This window comes from Pseudopipra pipra, chromosome Z (assembly GCF_036250125.1).
Source record: "Pseudopipra pipra isolate bDixPip1 chromosome Z, bDixPip1.hap1, whole genome shotgun sequence".
NCBI lineage: Eukaryota > Metazoa > Chordata > Aves > Passeriformes > Pipridae > Pseudopipra > Pseudopipra pipra.
The window spans coordinates 3030898-3049135 of record NC_087581.1 but is presented as its reverse complement, the minus strand read 5'-3'; the positions used below and the strand labels follow the sequence as shown (position 1 = coordinate 3049135).

General features: G+C 44.9%; 1 protein-coding gene across 1 annotated transcript in view; it reads left to right on the top strand.

Moving 5' to 3' along the window:
• LOC135406615 (urea transporter 2-like) overlaps window positions 1-18238 on the top strand; it is a 295446-nt gene that overhangs the window by 267335 nt on the left and 9873 nt on the right. Inside the window, exons 3-4 of the mRNA XM_064640954.1 lie at window positions 15703-15895; window positions 17954-18143. Of these exons, the coding sequence (XP_064497024.1) occupies window positions 15730-15895; window positions 17954-18143 (356 nt within the window). The 5' untranslated portion in view covers window positions 15703-15729. The remainder of the gene's footprint in view (window positions 1-15702; window positions 15896-17953; window positions 18144-18238) is intronic.

Below are 18238 nucleotides of genomic sequence, written 5' to 3'. Positions count from 1 at the left end.
CCAGAAAAACAGCCAGTAATGATGGAGAGGAGCTCTGGCTCCCAGTTGGAGTGGGCAGAGAGGAAAGGACCAACACTCATCAGCCTACCTGTGGTAGGATCACCCACGGCAGAGGGTGTAGCTTTGGCAGCTCACACCACAACCCCAACCCCATCCCTGGAAGTGTCCAAGGCCAGGTTGGACAGGGCTTGGAGCAACCTGGTCTAGTGGAAGGTGTAGGACTGGATAGTTTTTAAGGTCCCTTCCAGCCCAAACCATTCTGTGATCCTGTAACAGAGCCCCTGTTGGGATGCCCAGTGGTCACTGTGCCACCCATGTGATGTCAGGCAGAAGACAGCTCGCAGGGTTCCAAGAAGGGGTTTTCAGAACAGAGGAAAAGGGTTGAAAACTTCTTTAAATCCTCACCTCACTCCCTGAGGTCCTGTCCTAAGCTCCTAGCAGTGTGATTCCCACTTCACTGCAGAGGGAAAGACTGAATCATAGAGATATTGAAGTGGGTAGGTTAAAATTGGGGCATTAGTCCTTACATCTACTCAGAGATACATGGCTTAATTTTCCCTGTTGTGAGGCCTTTCTGCCTCCTGCTGCCTTCAAAAGACCTCAGACTGCACACACACAGATTAGAAAATAGCACTGACTATTAAGATGTGTGATTACAGATGTTTCCATAATCACAAGCAAACATGTCTGCCTTAAATAATCCTACTCTTAGGCTCCCCACCTGTAAAATAAGAAATAAGGCACTTCACACACCTTTCCAAAGCTAGGACAGGATTATTTCTAGAGCTGACTGAGGCCTTAGGCAATGAAGAACCATGTTCAGGAAGTCTAGAGATAAGAGAAAGTATATGGTGCATAAAATATTATTAAAAGGCTTTCAGAAGCAGGGAAACTTACTCTGTACTAAAAAATCCCTGAAGGTTTTGCTGCTCTTGAGTTCAGTGATACAGCTGAGATATCTATAATCATACAGAGATTGCAACAGTCTAAGCAGCTTTGTTGGTAGCCAAAGGCAAGATCTATAAATGAATCATTATCATGATTCATATCAATTAGTTTTAAACCTTATGAAAAGCCAAAAGCTTCAGCTCAGTAGGTGGCCTTGTTCCAGTGCCTGATCCCAAGAGGAGCACAGGGCAATCCATGTGTCCTCTGACTTGAACGGGGCTTGAACAGGGACTGCATGCCTTTGAGTCACAATGCTGGGGCTTTGGAGAGATCCTGATCTGCAACCAACCCCGTGGGGACCAGAGTATTCAGGCACTCACATTTCTGCAGGACAGCATGAGCTTAATCCAGGTCTGATAACATCATTCTTCCGCTCGTCCCCCTCATTTTCAGCTCAGTTAAGAAACTAGGCATCCTTCCATCTTTGGCAGGAAAACCACATAGAGGAAGTATTTTCTGAGCAGGTCTCATCCCAGGACAAGAGCAGCCAGGAGCCAGCTGCCAGCAGAGGTGGAGCAGCTTATCCAGCTGCAGCTCATTGTGCCTTGGGACAGGAGTAAGGGAGAGGCAGCTGCCAGGTTGGATGAATATTTTTGGCAGGTTGAATGCAACCCACAGGTCACCTGCCCTCTGCCTTGTGCATGTCCATTCTCCAATGAGTCAAAAGTCCCTTGCACCAAGCCACAACCTGGGTTCCTGTCTCAGGAGCAGAAAGCTCCATCATGAGTCAAGGTACAAGGCAGCAACAGCAGTGCCCAAGGTCCCCTTCAAACCATTCCACGTGTCTGGCTACAAATGACTGCTGAACTTCAAAACTAATTCCCTTTTCCAGATTCTCAGCTCCTTTTACTGCTTAAAATACTTATCTGTCCCATTACCTCAACTAACATGTTGATATGTCAGTTGAGGAACACGTTGGCAAATTGGCTGCAAATGCTTCCTTTCCCTGCCATGCCCAAAACATACAGTTACGCCATCCTGAACTCACATAAACTCCCAACTGTGTTTATTTCCGAGCTGTAAAGCTGATTTGACTGTTTAAATTGATACAAGGAAATAGAAACAAATCACTTTACAGCCTCCAAGTTGGCGTCTGCTGCCCAAACATCGTTTTTTGTGCCTCAGGCCTCAACAGTTCTCCACAAAATGGGTCTGAGCCCAAGCCATTTAGATGAGTTAGTCCTCACACATGTATTTTAGGGATTTTCACACTCACATCTTGGGTTGTTGGGGTTTTTTTTGTTTTCCCCTCATTTAAGTTCCAAATATCTGGTTTTCTTTAATCGTTCACATACTTACTAAGGACCTTGCCAATGTCCATTTAAACCAAATAATGCCTTCTTGAGTGGTACTGCATCAGGCCATCCAGAAAGCTACAATGTTTTCCTCTAGTAAAATCTATAATGAGAACTGTGTGAATAACTGATTTTTTTTGTCTTGTTTTAATGCTTGAGCTGAAAAACTAAGAAAAAAATATAGTACTGGATGAGTCTTAAAACCGTTTCATTTTTCTCAAAGGAATGAAAACAAGCACAAAAACACAATAAATGTTTTATTGCAGTACTTTTCTCCTTTGAAAAATTATCACTGAATTTAGCTAAACTAGGCCTTAAAACATGCAGACAGTAACTCTTTGATTTTCCCTTTCTGCATTTGATCTTTTTTTATTTTCTTCTGACAAAGTGCTCTGCTAAATACAGCTGTTACTGCTAGACGTGGAGTGACCTGAAACTGGGTTTTTTAGCAATAAAATACATCTTTCTCTCTAAAATTATTCTTTTATATCCAGAAAGGGAAATAGATCTAACCTTTCCATCTCTTATAGCACAAAACTAAATGATACATTATTCTTAATTTTGTTCCAGGGTTTGGTTTTTTTTTTTTGGCTAAGGTGCTCGGAAATATTGAATAAAATCTCTCTGGTAGCTTCTGAGGCAGCTTCTGCTTTATCATCCATAATCCTGCCTAGAAAGCAGTATTTGCTCATGCATGGGGATCAACCATGGGACTTGGTTTATACCATAGCCACGGAAAACATAACCATGGCACAGAGGTGACATATCTAATGTCAAGGGCAACATCATTTAAAGTGCGTTTCTTTCACTGACTGTCACCATAGCGTTTCAGCTCTTGCTAGAAGAAACACAGGAGATCCATAACAAGGACCCCTGAGTCCCTGACCCCAAGTCTAACTCCACCTTTGGCTCCAGATGAGGTTCAGATTGAGGGATTCAAAGGAAGTGGAAGCAGCCCTTGGCTCTCCTCTTTGCAGCTGGCAAACTTCAGCCAGACCTCTGGCTTTCCAAATCAACTTTTCATGACCCTCCAGACTAATCCCAACGTTTGCCCTGGACTCAGTACAACTGGCAAATTTGCATCGTAAGCCTCGTTAAGCATCCTCTGGTCTCATAAATCCTATATTGCCCAAACACTGGCCATGGAGGAAGCACTGAGGGTGACACAAGCCTAGGACTACGGCATTTAAATAAGTTCACACGAGTTAGGTGTTTCCTGCACATAACTGGAAGCCTTCATTGAAACAAAATGTTGCATTTTGAGAATCACAACAGAATCTAGTGCTAGACCTAACCTTGGCTATAGATAAGGCATATTCCTCCACGTGAAAATTTACTGTGAGTAAAACAAGCTGAGGCAAACTCTGTATTTTCCTTCACCAATGTGCCAAAGTTCAGCTGTAAGGGTCTGCAATGCATCTTTCAAGTGCTGTAAAAATAACTTGAACAACGATATAGGGAATGAGAAAGGCATAAAGTACATCAAGAGACTTGAGCTTAAAGTGTTCAAATAAAGGGACGTCAATATTCTCCATCACAGGACTCGCAAATTTGAAAATAACTGTAGCTCTGTAGTCACCATTTTCATGGAGATTATCCCTGATCTCAGGCCAGCCTGTGCCAGAAACACGTATCAAGGAAAAATTCAGAATAAGGCTACCAAATCAACTGAGAGCAACACAGCTTTCCTCCATGGGATCAACAAAATTCAACTCTAACCCTCATTCTGCAGCAATTCATTCAATGTTCATAATTCCACCTGATCACCATTTTCTTAATGTGCTCATACTGCTTAAAAAAAAAAAATTAGTAATAAAACATTTTTTTAAAACCCCTAAAATTATACAAATCATTAACATATCTGGCCTGAACAAATTCTAAAATCCTGACTTTTTTTTTAATTTTAAAAAATTCTTCAACAAACAAGTTTGAATTTTAAATTTTAAATTCACCGATACCTGCCTCCGCGTTTTTCCAAATCACTTCTGCCCCTGCAACTAACCCTCAGTCTCAGGCAATGCGCTCTCCTCAGCCTAAAAGTGATCCCCAAACTGGTTTGCCCAGCCAGCTGTGAGAGTGAACCCAGTGTTACTCACACACACAGGGTGAAAGTGAGGGTACCTCACACAGAGACACCAATATCACATTTTCACCTCTTTCCACCTGAAGAATTAAGTGTTCATTGCAGAAACTGGCTGTGACTTTGTCTCTGCTTCCCTGTTTCAGAGACCCTAGCTCTAATCTGCTGCCTATATCCCACTCCTTCCTTTCCTTTCCTCTGGAGGAGTCCAACATTGACCTAATCCTGGATGTCCATATGTTTTTTTCTGGAAGCCCAACCTGAAAGCCTCTCCAAGCTCTGGCTGGGTTATTCTCACTACTCACACTTGCAAATGACACACATAAGGAGGTCTGGCAAAATGCTCTTTCTTTTTTCTCCCCCTTCCTTTTCCTCACAAATATCGATGTTTCGGCTAAAATATATGTAACATAGACTGCAGTCTCACTTATCCCCTGTGCAGTGGGTACTCATCCCCAATGTTAGCTATGGCCTATACACCCACTGACCCCAACTCCCACAGCCAGGAGAAACTGGTAAAAAATGCCCTCTGAATGAAAGAAAATAAATCAATTAGCTGGGATGTGCTATGTTGAATTTCACAAATCTTAATCCTGAGACTGCTTTTAATCTGTAACTCAGTCAGTCTCCAGAAAACAAAAGGCAGGTTCTGGTGCTAGCTGAAGTCCTCAACACAGGAGCATGTTTGGAACAAGGAGATAAGACCTTCTGCATCCGTGGGAGAGGGCTGAACCTCAGACAACACGTGAAATGACTCAAGGCAGCCTCAGCATGATCCAGTAATGTCCCCATTGACCCCACAGCACACAGGGCACACTTAAATATGTGATATTGCAGATATACAGTATTGTATTTTTTAAAAAAATATTAAAGCCAAATTAGACATTTTGAAATATCTAAATTTTGAAAAAAATAGTAATTTTTTTTCTTGTTAGAGATGTTTTTAAAGGAACAGGGTTGTTCTGCACACACCTACAAAAGGAAGAGCAAGAAAAACCTTGCTCCATCCTGCAGTAAACAAGTCCCCACTTGTAAGCAGAACCAGAAACATTTTTCATGTACAACAATACAAATCCTGAGCAGCATCCACGAGATTGATGGATATGACCCTTCTCTTGCTTTTATAAGTGATATTCTATTAACTAGAGAGGAATAAAACCTGAGATGACAGCCAGACTCCATCACATCCTCTGGGCTAGAGCTGCTGCAAGAATGGGAAGCAGAGGCTGTGGAGCAGTGCCAGGGGCTGCCAGGAGTCCCAGCAGCCACAAAGTTGTTATCTGCAGCCCTCACTCCTCTCCATCTCTTCCATCTTAGGTCTGATGAACAGACCATTAACATTAGAGGAATCCTTCCATCGCATTTCCAAAACTCATCAGTCCATTTCTCCAGTGCACAAATGCCAATCATCTGCCACATGAACAGCTGAACCGGAGTGTGAACACAAACCCCCCCAAATCACATAATCCTAGAATAGTTCGAGTTGGAGGGGGCCTTAAAGGTTTTTGAGTTCCAGCTCCCCTGAACAAGGGGATACCTTTCACTAGACCAGGTTGCTCAGAGCCCCGTCCTGCCTGGCTTTGAGTACCCTGCAATATGCCCCACTTTTCCATTTTATCCCAGCTGGGAATTCCCAACGCTGTTACCAGCTCGGGAAATTTGTCCTGTAGTCTATAATCTTTGAAGTGCAAACTTCAGACTCGTGCAGAGCAGAGAGCAGAAGTGATGTCTGTGTTTTCAGGTGAGCAAAGCTTCAGACTTCAAAGGTTCCGCATTAAGTCTGAGAAGCTTCTTAAAGATTGTCACCTGGGCTTCTCACAAGCTGGCTGAAAACGCATCCACACATGCAGATAAACGTATTCTTTGATCTGAGCGATAAAAACAACTGTTTTTCTTCGTGTAAACTCCTTTTTTTTGTAAATGTTTATGAACTGTGGGAAATTATGTCTCTGCCAGAATTTAAAATAAAGTGATTCAATGGGTTTGCCTTTCGCTTACCATTCATTATTGCTCACAAACATTGCAGGAATCCCAGCGGAGTTTTCAAGGAAGGTTCATGGTGTTGTAGTTACCAGGGAAACACATGATAAATTGTTGCTATCTAAAAAAGAAAATCCCCATTAACTTTCTATTAAAGAGCAAGCAATGCAAACTATATGGAGAAATGCCTTTATGGTTACCATAATAAAATGCTGTATGTTTTGTTTCAAGATTTAACCAAATACTGGCCAAACTCTGACATTTTTATTCATTGTGAACAGCACCCAGCATTTTACAGTCTGTGGTTTACCATGCATTGTTAAAGACAGTCCAGTATTCAGCTGGGTCAGCCCAGGAACAGCAGACACCATGTGATTGCGCCTGCAGTTAAAAAATTTACAGGGAAAGCTTTGCTAAGCTAGGCTAGAAAAACCAGCAGTGCATTTCACACCAAAATTAAGTCTTTTTGTCAACTCCCCATGGCTTGTTCAGGTTATCCAATCCCAGATGAAGAGCTTACTGTTTTAGCAACCAAATAATTTTGCATAGTGTAGGCAAGGTTTCTCAGTGCATGTTGGCATTAGTTCTTTGGACATGGAGCACAAGTGTTGCAAATCACCAGTCACCTGGCCCTACAGATCACTGATGGAGACAGGGATGCTCCAACCCTGCCTTGCCCTTGATGCTCCAGGGAGCAAGAACACCACATGGCATCACCTAAGCAGCCACACAGAAAAACAACAAAGCTTCAGGATTCAAAGCCCTCTTTGAGCACTTGCAGATTATATGGGCAGTTTGAGAAGGAATCATCACCCTCAAACAGCACCTCTCAGAGGGAGTTAATGTCCCTACTGTCTTTTGGTCAGTCTCCAGCCTCGGAGACTGACCACAAGAGCTGCTTTGACCTTACTGCAACAGGAACTGCCTAAAACCACCTTCAGCAGAAGCTAAATTAAATCTGCCTTCTCCCACACTAAAATGTCCTAAAGGCACGTTTCCCTCCCTGTCCTCTCTTTCACACCCATCAGTTACGGTATCTCAGCCCAGCAGAAGGCAGCTTTCAACAAAGAACAGTAATTTCACTGGGAGCTCCAAACTTATTCACATTTGACTGCCCGTGTCTGTCACACTCAAGCCTTACAGAGTAAGACCCTGAATCTCTATAGTGAATTAAAAGGATTTATTCTCATTTAAGAGGTCACCTCTGAATTGATGAGATACATTCAGTAGCTGACTTACCCAAGTTTCCACTCTGAATTAACAAGAAAGCAGAGATATTGTCCACTTTCTTGCTGTATTATTCCCATCTTGCTACTCTCTGGATTAAAGAAGGCATTCATTTCATCAGAGCTCGTGTTAGGACATCTAAGCTTTGTTCCACAGGAGAGGATCTTTAGAAGATTTCTGGCAAGTAGAGGCAGTGTTACGGGACATAGAAGTTAATTTTTCCCTCCTGGTGTGACGGAGCAGTGACTGGTTTCGAAAATGAAGACATGTAGCTCATGATCAATATGAAGGAGAAAGACACGGGGTAACATCAAAGTGATGTGTTTAGCAGTGGCTAAACATGAGCCCAGGGGGGCAATGGCCCCGGGGCTGTCCCAGCTGTGGTGTGGCAGCAGGACCAGGGCAGTGCCCTCCCTGTGCTGGCACTGCTGAGGCACCTCCAGTGCTGGGGCAGTTCTGGGCCCTCAGACAGGAGAGACATTGAGGGGCTGGAGCGTGTGCAGGGAAGGGAACGGAGCTGGGGAAGGGTCTGGAGCAGCAGGAGCGTCTGAGGGAGCTGGGGGGGCTCATCCTGGAGAAAAGGAGGCTCAGGGGGGACCTTCTGGGTCTGCAACTCCCTGACAGGAGGGGAGAGCTGGGGGGGATCAGGCTCTGCTGACAGGGAACAAGGGACAGGACAAGAAGACAAAGTAATTTTTCGCTATAAAGGTGGTCAGGCATTGGAAGGGGATGCCCAGGGAGATGGTGGAGTCCCCATCCCTGGAGGTGTTCAAGGAACAACTGGATGTGACACTCAGTGCTCTGGGATGGGTGACAAGGCGGGGATAGGTCAGAGTTTGAACCTGATGATCTCTGAGGTCTTTTCCAGCCTTTACCATCCTATGAAAAAATCTTCAAGATTTAGACATAGTATGGACATGAGGCTCTAGACAAAACTGAAAGAGCAGCGAGAACTGCACGTAGGTAGGAATGAAGGCAGAGAGAAACAGGAAAAAAGGTGGGAAAGGGAAGGCACAGTGAACCCAGGAGCTCTACTGGCAGGACTTTTTTCTTGACGTATCTGTGGAGCCTTTCCTGCTCCAGGTCAGACAGGATAGCCATCTGAAAACGTCTCACACTTTCCCTGTCCCTTCCCTTGTAAGAAAAGGCTGGTCCTGGTGATGGTCACACCTCTAAGGCCATAATACTCTAGAGAAAGGAGGGAGATTGGGTTCTCTTTGAAGGTGGGAGGCACATGTGACCTCCCTTACCTGCCTGGTTTCTCTAAATACCCTGAGGCACTACTTTAGTTAGAAATTTGACATCACACAGGTTCACACCTGGGTTTAGCCCTAGCTTTAAGTCAGTGTCACCAAGATGCAAAATGATGGAACAAAAGTCTCCTTTTAGTCAGTTGACCTGTTTTCTTTTTCCTCATCTTATTTTTACTTTTACTGCTTTGCTTCTTAAATCCGTTCCTAAAACAAGCAAACCCTTTCTGTTTCCATTTGCAAAGGATAAAAAAAAAAAAAAAAGAGTGAGAGAGACACACATACACAAAAAGCCAAAAAGAAACAGAGAATCCAAGTGGAGAGGTATGTGTTATTGGACAAGTGTTTAATTTATGGAACTTGGCTGGCAGAACAAGAGTTTGAGTTGTACTTCAATAAGTGGAGCTCTTAGAATAAATGTGGCTTGTAAAATTGTTTTACAGTCTGCTTTGCCGAGCAGCCAACACCTCATGGAAACCTTTGAAAAACATTCTGTTTAGAAGCAACGGTTTTTATATTTCATATTTTCTCTATTTGTTTTCCCCTCTGGTTTTGTAACTGAAACCATATGCAGGAAAACAGGATTTTTGTGTCTTAAAATATCTACCTGATCTGACTACTTCTATTATTAAAAAAAAAACAAAAACAGTTAGCATTTTGAAAATTCTTCATGGATTAGGCACTTGGTTCAAACATGAACGTGTCCTTGTTTGATACTCAAGTCAGCTACAGGTTTCCCAAATAACCTTGGGATAGTCACTTTGTTGAGATTCATCACCTCTCTCCCCATGTACATGTGGTGCAGATGTGTGCATCTAAGCTGTCTGTCTTTCCCATTATAAACAGAAAATGTAACAGAATTTGAGACATGATTCATCTGTGTAGGATGGGAAGGGATGAATCATGCTCTAGATCCATATATTGTCCAGCTCTTCACTGGAAGTCAAATCAAGACGCTCAGGTACAGACATTCACACTGCAGATACCCACAGTTACCCTCCTAAGCCCCATCTCAGTCTCTCTGTGACACTAAAATGATGAGACAGACCCTTCTGGAAGGAAATCGATCCCATCCAATGGTGATGTCCGACACGCCTGGGTGATCTGCCCGGAGATTATATCGATCAGTTTGTGTAAACCCTAGAGAGACCACGTAACCATGTAAGCCTCTAAATGGTTATAGAGAGTCAAGGGGAATAGATCTGGATTCAGATAACGTATTAGGAAGAAATGCTTCCCTCTGAGGGTGGTGAAGCACTGGAACAGATTGTCCAGGGAAGCTGTGGCTGCCCCATCCCCGGTAGTCTTCAAGGCCAGGTTGGATGGTGCTTGGAGCAACCTGGGATAGTGGAAGGTGTCCCTGCCCACGGTAGGGGAGTGAAACAGGATGATCTTTAATGTCCCTTTCAACCCAAATCACTTTATGATTCTAAAAATCCTTCTCTACAAACACCATTCAGGAGCAGCAAGGAAGTCAAACCCTGCTTCACAGTTACATACACACGTGTCACACATACAGAGGATGTCAGCACAGCTTCTACCCCAGACACCAGTACAATCCATCAAATAAACTCTGTGCCCTCATTGGCATACTGGGAGATACTGCTGCAACAGAGGGGAAAGAAGAAGTAGTAAAGTTTTGCCTTGGAGCAAAGAAAAGTATTGCATTACATAGTGCAGAGACTGGGAAAGGAAGACACAGAAAGACTCCAAGACCACAATGTAAAAGCCAATTATCTAAATAAGGATGTAAGAGTCATATTTAGCCCCCTAAGTTAAACTATCCTGATTGTTAACTGTCTTGTGGTAGTTGTACTTGTACAGAAATGACAGAGCTGCTCTGGAATGTGGCTTCATTTAATGCCTGTGATAGGAAACTAGGTCACTTGAGCATTTTTTTTTCTCTTTGGGTAGGTTTGTTTCTTTGTTTGTTTGTTTGTTTGCTTGGTTTCGTTTTGTTTGTTTTTACTTTAAAGGTCCGTGGGTTTCATACCTGTTCTCAGAAACTGTGCTGTGTTCACCCTCAGCGAAACGCCCTGCTTTATTCATTTGCTTTCAACATCACTGGTTGATCCCTGGTAGAGCCTCACTTGGTAAAGTCATTACAAGTCAGCCAAGTATTCTGTCACCATCCCAGAGCTTTTCCCTCTATCCATACATGGTATTTCTTTTCTATTCCTTTATGGTTCCTTAGGAGAGAAATGTGCTTTTGCTAAGGGCTTCTTTTCGAGGCCCTTGTGTGGCCACATCTCTTGAAGCCAATGCGTTTCTGATCACTCTGTGCCTTCAGCACAGAGGTGGAAAGATAAATTACCCAGGCTTGGTTTCAGGTACCTTAGCACCAGGCTAAGCTCCCAACGCAAACAGCAGCCCTGTAAAAAAGTTGGGTCGTGTTACTCATCACCCACCACCCTAGTCATGCACCAGCTCACTATTCTGAAAAAAAAAATAAATGGTGTTTTTTTCTTTTCATGAGATGACCAGATCACTGCAGGCTGTGTGATGGTGCTACACTGGGAACATTAGCAACACAAAGAGAAACACAGAGCGTGCTCTGGGAGGCTTGAAAAATACACATCTCTCTGCTGTCAGCACCCTGTGCCTCAAAAGTGGGCTACAGCAGGTGTCTGTTTGGGGATAAGCAGGCACAGGTAGGTCTGGAGGTGACTCCTAATCACCCGGTATTACCCTGCAGTCTGATAAATGTCCTTAACGAGCAGGACTGCTCATTACCACACTGATGAATCAGTGTTTGCTGACAAAAAGACCCTTTTCTCATCAGCCCTAGGTATGCCATAAGTGATTCAGGCTCTCATTAGCCCTAATTAGATAATTGTTCAAATGATTTCTCTATTATTCGTGGAGTCTGTACTACTGAGCACCAGCCTATCCACAGGCTGACAGGCACTTGCTGCAAAGAAATGGTGTTTTTCCAGGATGATATTCCTGCAGGGATCACTGTGCCCATCACAGCCCTCCAGGATCTTACCCAGCTGTTGCAGTCTCTTGGGCTTATCTGATGTAAAGGCCCATGATTCAGCTGTGTAGAGGCTTTTAGCATCCCCAAATCTCTTTTTTTTGCATTACTTCTTTCCCCCAAAATTTGGTAATTCTTCAGCCATCTCCTCCAGTCATGTCCCAAGCTGCCTTCCCATCTGAGGAGGGTGAGTGTGCTCCCCTCAAGGCGGGTTTCAGTTCCTTCCAATTCATAGGAAGAAAGCAAACAGGAATCATAAAGAGGCAATATTTTTTTTTATTAGCCCCAGGACTTTGATGCCCTTCTTGATGTGGATTACAGGCCTGTTACAGATGGCTCAGTTATTCAAAAGCACTAGCCTGGGACTACAGATCCCACTTCCAGAAACTTCAAGGTTGATCTTGGCAAAATCTCTTAGACTGGACTTTTTCTTTCCTGAAAACAGCCCTCTAAAAGCTCAGCCACCAGGCTCCCTCTGCAGCCAGTGGAAAAAGAGAGGCAGACACCCTTTTTTGTCCCATCTCAAATAGTATGTAAGAAAAACGGGATATGAATCTCTCTCTGGGGATGTAGTTTTTCTCTACAGAGAGGAATTGACTGCAAAGGGGTCTAACATGACAACTTTGCCCTTAACCCCTAATAGTTCAATGATGTGAGCAAAGACAAGAATTTTAAAAATTCACAGGTCCCACATCTCAGTTTCAGAGGGAATTGAGCTGTGCAGTCTTGTAAATACAGGGTTGAGGAGCTCTGCAGTCATGCCTCTGTTTGTAAAACCCACAAGTGTTTTTTTCTGGTGAGGTTTCAAACAACCATAAGTTTTTCAGATGCTATGATGAATAGACACAACTACTCAGTCTTTATCCTCCCTGCTGGTTAGAGCTGTACTGCACTGCTCGTGGTGGTTACTGCTCGCAGCAAAAGGACCACTGACCTTTCTTTATTAATGAATCCTGGAGAATTCCAGGCCATAAGAGACGTTCCAGTCTCCTTTGCGTGGATCCACTGCAGCTATTTGAGCCCACCTCAACCCTTGGAATTATTTTGAGAGGACTTCTAGAAGAACACGAGCAAACGAACAAAACAGGCAACATGGAATAGAATCATGGAATTATTAAGGTTGGAAAAGTCCTCTGGGATCATCGAGTCCAACCATTAACCTAGCACTGCAATCCCACCCCCAACCCGTATCCCCAAGTGCAACATCCACAAGCCCTTTGATCACTCCTAGGGATGGTAATTCTACCACTGCCCTGGGAAGACTGTTTCAATGTCGACCAAAGAACCATCTCTGATACCAGACACATTTGCTAAACATGACTGTTAAGTCCTGGAGGGAAAGCAACCTTAAAGACAGCCTGATATTGCTCTGGAGTCTCTACTCTGCTTGTGCTGTTGACTTCAGGCCTTGTGTCCCTCACAAAAATTACTGGTTACCTGTCTAGAGCACCCAGGTTGAACCGTCCACGGGAACAGCAGTGAGCTGAAGTGGGCTGACTTTCATCTGAAGGTGCCCAGAGCTACACTGACTATCAGGAAACCCAGAGCAATGATGCATCTTACAGAGGCCCAGCCTCCGTGGGATGTATCTACACAAAAATATCTGTTTTTCCAGCAGGACCTGGCCTCTTCCTATCTCGGAGGGATGCATATTCCCAATATCTGACCATTGCATATTCCCTCAGCCTAGAAGACACAGTGGAGGAGAAGGGTAACTCCTGCTCAGTGTTCCCTACATCAGTGTCCTCCTGTCCAGCAACAAGGAAGCAGCCAAAACTGCCAGTCACCAAGGCTGCCTTAAACTGAAACAAGGGATTGGACTCAGTTTATGGGCAGAATCAGATCACAGATAGGAGAAAACCAAGAGGGGCAATAAAACCACTGCACCCCTCTTCTTCTGCTCCTTGCTTGTTCCTGCATTGAGTGCAGCTGTGCAGAACCTGGGAATCCTGCTGCTTACAACCCCCTGAGACACTCACAAGCAAGGAGTGGATCAATTCTCCTATGAAGGCAGTCTGGGAGAGTTGGTGTTATTCAGCCTGGAGCAGATTCTGAGGAGACCTTAGAGCCCCTTCCAGTGCCTAAAAGGGCTCCAAGAGAGCTGGAGAGGGACTTTGAGCAAGGACCTGGAGTGACAGAACAAGGAGGAGTGATTTTAAACTAAAAGAGAAGGGATTTAGGTCTGATATAAGGAAAAATTCTTGGCTGTGAAGATGGTGAGGACCTGGCACAGGTTGACCAGAGAAGCTGTGGCTGCCCCAGCCCTGGAAGTGTCCAAGGCCAGGTTGGACGGGGCTTGGAGCAACCTGGTCTATTGGAAGGTGTCCCTGCCCACGGCAGAGGGGTTGAAATGTGATGTTCTTTCACATCCCTTCCAATGCAAACCATTCTCTGATTCTCTGATTCAAGGTTTGGAGTCTCCTTGCACAACCGCATTTCTTGCTTTAGACCACTCAAAACCTTCTGTGATTCTCCTCCGACAGGATCACGCAAACTGAGTGATGGTTTACACACCTCCACATAGCAACAACACCTCTTGCCGGCACATCCCTCCCCAGGCTGGTGCTGAGGTCATCCCGAAGGCTCTCGCTGCCGTGGGGACGAGCTGCCGGCAGGGAGAGCCAGAGCACTGGGGAACAGGCGCTGCGCGACGCGCTGCCAGGGCTGAAGGGAAAGCAGCTTTTGATGCTCAAGGACCTTCTTAGGAGGGCATTCTGAGCCACAGATCTTCTTACCATCCGCCTGTCGGTGTTCGTCTCTGCAGAACAGCCTTCCCAGCAGCCGAGCATCCCTTCCCAGCCCGTTCTGCTGCCGCCGCAGGCGTTAACGCTGACAGCCTGTCTGAGCTACCCAAAAACAGCCTCCCGCCAGAAGATGGTGCCCATATTCCACGGAACTGGGGGCAAGCCCTTCACGATGCAGTCCGCTTTGGGGCTAGAAGAAACTCAGTCGCACTTTTCCAAAACCATTAGAGCAAAACCCACAGCTGATGCCAGACTCCCTCAGGCAGCAAGGGAGGCAGTTTTGCAGGTGTGACCTGCAGTGTAGCAGTATTTTATGAACAAAATAGGCAACATGGAATAGAACCATAGAATTGTTAAGGTTCTGCAGTGTAGTGTATTTTCTCTTTAGAGTTTATATTGTAATGGACTTTTAATGAACGAAGCCCTGCAACTGTTATTGTGAGATTAATAAACCCCTACCCCTGATGAATATTCACCTGCTAACTAAAATACACACAGCCCTGAGCCAGGGTGCTTATCTTTGTCTAAAGCCACATGTGGATACTGATTTCTGTGCAATACTTTGATGCTACCCCGGGTTGCTCTCAATAGTCCATGAAAGGCAGATGTGGAATGAGGGGTGATATATGAAGGCACCAGCTCAAAACATCAAAAGGGATACACACTTCAACCTCTCCTCTAGTATTTTCTTGTCCCCTGCTCTCTGCTTCTGTACTGGCAATTTGCATTGCCTCCCTCCAGCTCTCTGCTGGCCAAACATCAGCAGTCTCCCTCCTCAGTAGCTGTCAGAGCAGCTATACTCAGCCAAGCATGGTGAGCGCACAGGTACCACTCAGTCGCTTGGCAAATGTCATGTCCCCTGTCAAAGCAGCAGCTTGTCATGGGCTGCAAAAGGAGCTGGAGTGATGGGGGGATGCTGCAGGGCACCAGGGCCACATCCCTCTTTTCCCCTGCAGCTCTGTGCCGCAGCTCTGTGCCGCAGCTCCATGACAGCAGCAGGTCACTGCCTGGCCCACATCCCCAAGAGCAGACACCACTGCCCTGGGCAGCAGCAGCACACACCACTCTGAGCAGTGCATCAGGCAGATGCCTTCTCCATAGACATCCCATCTTTGGAAAAAAGATATCACCATGGGGTTCTGAAGGTTGTCAGGGAGCAACCCAAAAGGTTTTTCTAACACATCATCTCTGTGATTTCCAGCTGTCCTTCACCTTCACCCAAAAAAAGATGGAGCTCGGTGAGATCGTTGTGACTGACTGTTCCAGTGAGAGGCAGATGTACAAGAGGCGGGTGCCAAGAGCCCAGAACCTGCTGTGGAGAAGCAGAAATTGGATCCACCAAGTTTTTGGGTATCTCACAGGAGAAATGAAAGAATATGGAGAGTGGATGAAAAGTAAGGACAGAGATGTGTTTGGGGCTCTCTGGTTGGGGACATCTCTGTTGCCAACAGTACTTTCAGTGCTGGGGCACGACATGAGAGTCTGTTTCACTCCCCGAGGCAGAGCAGAAGCAGCATGGTCCAAGCTCATTGCAAACTTCTGGCTTCTTCCTTATTCTCAGGAAGGAAATCCCACTGCATCCTCTTTCCACCACCGTGGTTGCATGCAAAATTCAGCACAGGCCAAAGACATCTTTTACACTTAATGAGTTATGTGTCATTAGCATCACATTCCTTATAGCAGTGCCCAGAATCACACGTCAGGGCCAGGGATCGAGTCTCGTTTGTAACTGCTCTGGACCAGCCACTGTTCCTCATCCACATGGGAATCGTGTGGGCGAAGGCTCTTGTGTTACCAGCTGTGGGGCAGCAATAGGCACTGTGGGTGTTACGATGCTATAAAACGCAAACTGAGACTGATCTCAAAGGTTCGATGTCCAGACAGGAACAATGCATGAGCAGATGGTCCCTGTTACCCAGAATTACCAGGAATGTGGGTTTTTGAGAGGCTATATAAGACTGTGGGTCCCCTATCAGGGCTAGGTTTGTTAGCAGAGCAACTGCAGCAGTGGGAGAGAAATAAGTGCACAGACAAGCTGCGCAGCAGCTATCACTGGTGGAGAAGTTGGGATGAAATGCTCCAGACAGGCTCATCAGGCTGCAGTGTGTGTGATTCCCAGACACAGGGAAACATCTCCTCCTGTTTCTCTTTGCTGCAGCAGTCCATGCGTTTTAGACAGCTTTTCTTACTCAATATTTTGAAAACATTTGGCCACTGTCCTCTGGTTATATTTGAATTTTTATGGTTAATACTTGTGTCTGAATCTGAGCACATTGCTGGTAAGTGTTTCACAGCTCAATACCAAATAGGAATTAAAATTAATTCAGACAAGTCTGGTCATTTTTCTCTTAGGAACTCATTCCTACTCCTCCTCATTCCTACTACTTAACCCTGTCTGGAAAGAGTTTTTTAGGAATAAATCATTGCCCATAATCAAAAAGTAGCCTGACACTTAATCCTGTGTCTAATTAACAATCTAAGCTAACAGAATTAATTTCAAATCTTTAGGAAGATGAGAGCTGCATACACACATTACATGAACATTTTGTACATGCAAGCTCCTCTTTCTCACCTATTCTCCTTGCACCTATTCTCCTGCTGTGTGTTTAATAACACACAGCAGTTCAGAAGTGGTTACAGTTTTCCCAGAAGAGAGGAAGAAAAAAAATTTCTAGCCAAGTACCAGCAGCAACATTTATTGCACGCTACAAGTCCCTCCTCTGCCCCAGGAGATCATTAGAAGCACTGTACGTAGATGCCCTCAGACAGGCTGCCCTCATCCCACCTTCCCCTTGCACTCACCTGGGGCACCTGAGCTCGGTGCCCTTGTTCGCTCTGTCCAGGTTCAATAGCCTTCCCTAAAGAACAATAACTCTTTGTTCTTTGAAAGTGCCTCTTTGCCATAAATATGGTCCAAGTTATAATAACTATTTTCTTAATTTAGGTTCTTTAGCTCTCAAAATACTTTTTAGACACCTTTGACCCCCTCTCCTACATACAGTGTGCCACCATGTTCTCAGTTGCTGATTTTCTTCCTAAAACAGTAAAATTGTTTCCTTTTCATATTTCCCTGTCTACATATAAACCAGTTTCAGAGTCCCTCTCTGCATCTGAATTATACACCAAAAAAGGCCTGTTTCGTCATTAAACTTATAGCAGAATATAATGTGATCTACCATGCAAGCAGTTGTTTGACTATTTTTGATCGCCATAAATAAATCACTTTTTTATCAATCCCTCCACGAATCTTATAGCAGTGCCCAGTCCATCCCTATTAGTTTTCAAGTGCCAGATGCAAAATACACTGAGATAACAATGAATCAGAGAGTAGCTTTGCAGTTTCCCCTGTTAATACCTCACCTCTGTTCCGTGGCCAGAAGGCAGCTGCAGGGATGAGTGTGCTTTGCTAAAATGATGCCTTACCAACAGCATTCTCCTTTGATCTCCTCCAGACAAGCCCTTAATGGTTCAGCTAGTGGACTGGATCTTGCGAGGGACCTCTCAGGTGATGTTTGTCAACAACCCCCTCAGCGGGCTGATCATTTTGGTGGGGCTTTTCCTCCAGAGTCCCTGGTGGATGCTCACGGGCTGCACTGGAACTGCTGTGTCCACATTGACTGCACTGGCTCTCAGTCAGGACAGGTAGGTGGTACCTCACATCCTCATACACTTAGTAAAAATTGGTTTGTTGTAACATCTGGAGCCCACTGGTGGCTCATAGCCACTCGTTCAGGACA